Source organism: Nannobrachium achirus (assembly GCF_963921795.1).
Source record: "Nannobrachium achirus genome assembly, chromosome: 4".
Taxonomy (NCBI): domain Eukaryota; kingdom Metazoa; phylum Chordata; class Actinopteri; order Myctophiformes; family Myctophidae; genus Nannobrachium; species Nannobrachium achirus.
In genome coordinates, this window is record NC_137813.1 from 21,839,150 (window position 1) to 21,846,412 (window position 7,263).

General features: G+C 43.8%; 1 protein-coding gene across 1 annotated transcript; it reads left to right on the forward strand.

Moving 5' to 3' along the window:
• Positions 1-303: 303 nt before the first annotated feature.
• Positions 304-5,991, forward strand: LOC308282755 (actin-like; the record flags this gene model as incomplete). Its single annotated transcript, XM_080723142.1, has 7 exons — positions 304-564; positions 1,305-1,415; positions 1,817-1,910; positions 2,112-2,270; positions 2,668-2,850; positions 5,018-5,274; positions 5,845-5,991. The coding sequence occupies 7 exons, from the start codon at positions 304-306 to the stop codon at positions 5,989-5,991; spliced, it is 1,212 nt and encodes a 403-aa protein (XP_080579268.1).
• Between the last annotated feature and the right edge of the window lie 1,272 nt (positions 5,992-7,263).

Here is a 7,263-nt window from a genome sequence, read left to right on the forward strand (position 1 = left end):
CTGATGTACGCTGGGTCAGATAGGACGTTACATCTGTATTGTACATAAAGTACATGTAAGTCTGCCATTTAGACCAGGGGGACTGAGTGCAAAGGGAGTGATACAGCAATACATTTTCCCGCTGAATTAAGTTCCTAAGCCGATCTCTCCTTCTGGTGTTTGATGTGCAAAAAGATAAAATATTCATTTAAAAAAGAAAAACATAAAAAAGAGGGTTTGATGTGTTCAATACCTAAATAATATGTATGTAAAAGAGTGTCATGTATATGTAACCCTTAGGTGGAATAGAACCTTCAATCAATCATGGATGATGCTGAAGCACGTGCACTTGTAGTTGATAATGGCTCTGGGATGTGCAAAGCAGGGTTTGCTGGTGGCAAACCATTAGTCTTCCCCACCGTTGTTGGACGGCCCAGACCAAGAAGTTGTTTCTCTCCTCAGTCAATGTGGATGGAAGAGAAGACCATCTATATAGGAGATGAAGCCCAGTCGAAGAGGGGGATTCTCACCCTCAATTACCCCATCAAACATGGCATCATAACCAACTGGGATGACATGGAGGAGGTAGGAACACAGAACTGCATTCACATATGGCTACTCAGTACAACCAATCACTACTCACTGAGCCCCAAAACCAAACTAAACCATCAACACCAGAAGCTTTACCTAAGCTAGAGGGTCATTTTTCCATTTGAACTCTCTCAGAGTTACAGACCTGTCATGGTCATTCAGGGCTTTCTCTATAGGTGTTCCTAGTAATATAATTGTCCACACAGTCATTTTGTAGGTCTGTGGCAAAACTGTAATCTTGACTAAAATGTCCACCACAAGCCAACATGGCGTTGAGCCCTGGTTCGTCCGTGTGTCCATGAACAGCTTATATCTGGCACCGTTGGACCGATCAGCATGAAACCTTGCACACTTCCAGTAGGCCAATGAAGGGTTGTCTGATGCTTTGAAGGTGAGAATATGTTGCAGCGCGTGTGTGTCAGCTGATCTGAGTGAACGGGTGGGGTTGTAGGGGTTGATCAGGCTTTGGAGGTATGGAGGTGCCATACCTTTGACTGCCTTGAAGGCAGCATCAGTGTTTTGTATTCTGTGCGGGCCGCAACCGGGAGCCAGTGGAGGGACCGGAGAAGGGGGGAGACATGTGAGAATTTTGGCTGGTTGAAGACCGCAGTCATGCCGTAGCATTTTGGATCAGTTGGAGAGGCTTAAGTTGTTTTAAAGTGACAGGCCATTTAAGTTGCGGTGTGTTTTGTGATTTGAAATGTGTGAAACTGAAGCCTCTTTCTGCTGTGTAGATCTGGCGCCACATCTTCTATAATGAGCTTCATGTGAAACCTGAAGAGTGTGCACTTCTGATGACGGAGGCTCCTCTCAACCCTATGGCCAACAGGGAGAAAATGACACAGGTGGATGCAAACTCCCTCTCTCCCTCTCCCTCTCCCTCTCTCAATGTACAGTACACTGCAAAATCCAATGTCTTAGTTTCATTCTGAGAGCATAACAATGGATATAAGGGTCAATTGCTAGTCTGTTATGTTTACTGTGCAGTACGTGTAGGCTGCTCTAGATTACTACAATTGTGTCCCATTATAAGAGTGAGGTGCATGGTTTCAGTCCAACCAACCACGATTACAGGGAATTTCACTAATTAGTCCACCTCCACCTCTCTCTGAAGGCGTCCTCATTGTTGAAATCAACTGGATTACTGCATGTAAATATTACATGACCAATGATCCCCTCCATAGCTTTGAATATCAGTGATATACTGTAGGTGTATCAATTAAAGGTTTAGTTTTTCATCTTCTAGATCATGTTTGAGACCTTCGAATTCCCTGCCATATATGTGGCCATCCAGGCAGTTTTGTCTCTCTACGCCTCTAGCCATAGCTGCCATACCACTGGTAAGTGTTCATTTGCTTCTGAAAGTCTGAATATACTGTAAGCAATGGACCTGTAAGTGTCCATTTGTTACATGTGTATACTGACTGAATAACAAATGGGTAAATGAACCCTGAGGATTGTACTGTGTATTGGAACCTGCTGTGTCATAGACAGTGCATCTGTATTGCCCCAGTGACTAACTGAACTCCTTGTTTCTCCAGGTATTGTGGTGGACTCTGGTGATGGTGTGAGCCACACAGTGCCCATCTACGAGGGCAACGCTCTGCCTCATGCCATCCTTAAAACAGAACTGGCAGGCAGGAAGGTCACTGATTATATGATGGAGAAACTCAATGACAGAGATAGCGTCACCACTGTATGTATGTACCATTCTTTCTGATGCATATGGTGGGAACCAATGCAGTGTTTGCTCTGTGCGTGCAGTGGGTGCGTGTGTAAGGAAAACACTTTTGCTAAATTACCTAAAACATTTCAGCGAGTCCTTGCATCTTCTCGCTGGACGCCTGAAGATGGTCTTTGACCAAAACATGCAAAGTAATGTAATGAAAGTATTTCTTTATTGAGCAAGCGAGGACTGTGTGTGGGTGTTTATCTTTCTCCTCACATGTTGTGGCTGCTCCACCAACGTTACTAAGCCTTTTTATCAGGTGTTTATAACCATATTGAAATGGGCTTTAAAAGTAAACTAGCCTTGCCTAAAAAGGTATCTTAAGTGAGATCAGACCGACATTTCTAAAACCCCTCACTCTTGTACAGCGGAGCAGAATGTGCGCCTTATGAAGGAGGAACTGTGCTACGTGGCACTGGACTTTGAACAGGAGAGTGCCGCCTTCTCTTCATCATTGGAGAGGGATTTCAGGACGCCAGATGGGCAGGTGATCACCATTGGCAAAGAGAGGTTCTGCTGCCCTGAGATCCTCTTCCAGCCCTTTATCAACGGTTAGTGTAGTGCCGATGATAGTCCAGTTTGAATCTGAGTAGTAATGACAGGAGTGTAGTTCTACATTCACATGTTACAACCTCTGCAAAGTGTGGGGCGTTAATTTTGTGCAAATTTGTCTTAAAGCGCCACATTTTGCACAGATGCAGCCCAGGGCATGCTCTAATGATTTAGCTAGAGCGCCCGAGTTTGCGACCTTTGGGGTCGCCACAGTGGCCAAGTTGGGCTCCCATCGACTTTCTATACAGGAGGAAAATACCCAGATGGGTATTTAAGTAGGATGTGAGGGGTCTAACTAGGGGTTTGTCATGATGCTGAATCCATTGCAAGCATTTGTTTTGCACGAAAAACATTCCTTGGGCTACAAATGGCCCCAGAAAACGATGGTTTAGTGATGAAAAGTGATGACTCATCACTTTTCATCACAAATCACAGTTTTGTGGGTGTTTTCTGGGGCCATTTGTAGCCTAAGGAATGTGTTTTGTGCAAAACAAACGCTTGCAATGGATTCAGCATCATGACAAACCCCTAGTTAGACCCCTCACATCCTACTTAAATACTCAGAAAAGAAAATCTGGGTATTTTCCTCAGGAGCCCAACTTGACTTGGCCGCTGTGGCGACCCCAAAGGTCGCAAACTCGGGCGCCCTAGCTAAATCATTAGAGCATGCCCTGGGCTACATCTGTGCAAAATTTGGCACTTTAAGACACATTTGCACAAAATTAGCATTTGCTCCCCTTAATGCCCCACACTATGCAGCATTATTTGGTTTGCAAAGCCATTTACAATTAAAAAAGCAAGTATTGATACAATGTTGGCTGTATGATAGAAGCGTTAGTAATTAGGTAATATTGTTATAATGAATGTCTGCCAGGTCTGTAATATTACCTTCAAAGACTTTCTTGACATACAGTATATATAACTTTGAAGTTTGAGCTGTTTGAGCTTTGAATTGTCAAATACCTTTTTAATTTACTTGGGTCCTGAAAAGCTCTTTTTGTTTTACTGCAGTGTGCGGTCTCTGTTGCAGGAGTTATAACACAACTATGTGTTTCTGTTCAAATGTACACTGTCAAACTGTAATTGAAATCTTATTTTTTCTTTAATATCGCTACGTCATCTATAATGTATCTAATGGTTTAAATCTGTGTGGAGTTTGTATGTTCTCCCAGTGTCTCTTAGGGTAGATACCCTCACAAAAACATGCAGTAATCCTGGTCTCTATAATGCCTCAACCTGGCCAGCCTGGGCGCCTGATGGAGGGGAATGGAACTGATCGGAATAATGTGTTCCTTCCACGCGCTATGTCCAACCGGGGAAGCTCCCCAGGTGTTAAGAAGTGGCCTGCTCACTCCTCATGCACTGAAGGAAGCATGAGCTCAGTTCGGGGCTCTCCCCTTTTTGGCAGAGGGAGAGCAGAGCCCAGGATACAGCTTAGGCAATTGGCACCGGGTGAAAAAATGGGTTACAAAATCGTGGGATAAAAAAATATTAAAACAAATAATATAAAGAAATAATAATAATGGTTTAAATCTAAGGCGGCGGCTCCCGGGGCTCATCGGCATGGCTCCGTCGTTTTTAGTGGCGTGAACGGTAGCGTCGGGTGGCTGGTAAACCCTTCATAGCGGTATCGTAGCGGTATTCTTTCTTATTAGACCACTGGCCATACCCAATGCGTCCAACACTTGACACAGTAGGCATACCCAAAGCGTCCCCACGTCCGACGCAGTACGGTACTTGACAGGGGTCTGACGCTTTGAAGGTGAGAATATGTTGACATAACACAGAGTAAAGGTCTCTCCTACTCAGGTATGAATTCTGCGGGAATCAATTTGGGGCCATCGTGACGCCCATTCAGCGGCACATCGAAATCCGTGCTGGGGGAGGGGCCAACGCACAGGCTGTGTTTCAGGTTACGAACCACAAAACATCTGAAAAAAAATGGGGGGGGGAAATCTGTTTTTTTTCCCTCTGGCCTGTGTTTTTGTGTTTAAAAGGTCACAAAGTGGTGTGTATACACCATGTGTATACACAGACAGGTACAGTTATTAGCCTGCCTATACCAGCCAGACACAGCATGTCTTGTTCAAGTGCAGCAGATGAGGAACAGGACAGGGGTGAAAAGTGACTTTATTATAATTTATGTAATTCTTATTTTATTTGTAGGGCCACGCAGCCCAGCCAGCCCTTGCCAACCTGGCTCCCCAGGCGGACAACTGTCTCGCCTCAGCCTGTACCACGGGCCGGGCCTGGTGGGAATCCATGAGAGCACCAACAACAGCATTATGAAGTGTGACGTGGATATCCATGAGAGTCTGTACAACAACATAGTGCTGTCAGGAGGCACCACTATGTTCCGAGGCTTTGCAGACCGCATGCAGAGGGAGATTACTGCTCTTGCTCCTCCCGCCATGAAGACCAAGGTACACGGACAGTCATATCTCTAAGTACTGTAACTGTACACATACATATACAAACCCGAGGCCACCTGTAAGTACTGTACCTGTACTCATCCATTAAACCTTGGCAAATCCACTCCTTTTTCCCCACTACTCCAAATATCTTTGTCGAAAATAGTAGTATTTACATACAGCATGATCCACAATATAGGCCTATCCCCCCACACACACACACGCGCGCACACGCACGCACGCATGCACGCACGCACGCACGCACACACACACACACACACACACACACACACACACACACACACACACATACCTTGACTATAAAAAAATAATATTATTACCTACAGTTAGTAGCATATTTATGCTTTCACCAGCACTAAATAATACATTTACACAATTACCTTAATGCACATGTTGTCTTCTACCTATATAATTAGAGATCAGGTGTCTTTGTGTTCATCCGGCAGTGTTCATTTTTCTTGTCGACTGAATATCAAAATATTTTTGTCTTAGTCAACAAAATGTCATCCGGTTACTTCCTTCTGGACGTATTGTTCAAATGTCTTCCTCTCCCTGCTCCAGGTCATTAGTCCTCCTGAGAGGAAGGACTCTGTGTGGATGGGTGGTTCCATCCTGGCTTCTCTCTCCACCTTCAAGAAGATGTGTATCAGCAGCCAGGAGTATGCCGAATGCGGTTCCTCCTCCATCGTCCACCGTGTGTGCTTCTAGAGCATACATGGGCAACTGGCGGCCCGGGGGCCACATGCGGCCCCCACCTTCACTTAATGCGGCCCGCTGGTTGATACTGGAATACTGATATATTATTGATTTCAGCTGTTACAATTCCAAACATGACCTGCTTTAATTCTGTCTATATTAGCTTAATGACTAGTATAGTAGTATTAAAATGTATTTCTTTTATGTCCAATTGGGATATTAGTACAAGAATATATACAAAATAACAGTTGAAAAAAGAAAAATCATATACAGTAGGTGCATTCCCGTGACTGTCATAAACAGGAATGTAGTATGAATACAAAACACACAAATAAACACATTCTACACCTATCTATAGGAAACACCACCTGTGAATACATAACCTCAGACTTGCATGAATAAAACCAGATGAGAATATTGGAATTGTCAAATCTTCTGATATTTGCTTTGACCGTGAATGGTAAGCTGTAACTGGGATGGGTGGAGAGCTTGTCACTCTACAACAGGGGTGGGCAACTTTGATGATGGCGAGGGCCACTATATTTCCACCTTCACTCCAGAGGGCCACATTGCATATTGCTACGTCCTACTTTGTCACTTTCTAGTATCTCATACAAAAGAAGCAAAAAATAGCAGATCTACAAGCTCAAAACGCATCGCAGCGCGATGCGTTTTGAGCTTGTAGATCTGCTATAAAACTGAGCTTGTAGATCTGCTATAAAACTGTCACAAATTTATACCTACATTTTCATACACGCTGAGGATGGCTTGACGCCGAAACGCATCCATGTTGGTTTTGTATGTCTGTGCGCTTAATGAATTAAAAGTACTTTGAAGTGCTGGCTATTTCTTTCCTTTCCTGTCCTTTAGGTGTGCCCAATTGGCTTTCATGCAGATGTGTTCTATGGGATGTTTGACTTGACATGGATGAATTTAAAGTAAATCATCATTCCTTTTTTTAAGATAGATTTATTTTTGGGTTTTTATGCCTTTAGTGATAGGACAGTAGACTGACTGAATGGGGAGAGCCACTTCAGACCTAACTCCACAGGTTGTTTGTAAGCCCCCCCATCTCACATCTAAAATACACTTTTTGTTCAGAAAAGAAAGTATTGAAAATATATTATTTAAGGATAATATAAGCAGGGGTCTTCAACAGGGGGACCAGGACCGCTAGGGGGTCCTCAGAGTTACTACAGGGGGTCTCCATATATTTGTCCGATATAGGACTTTTTATTTTATTTATATTAACCACTTAAGCCCTGATATCCCTTTATTCTGAGG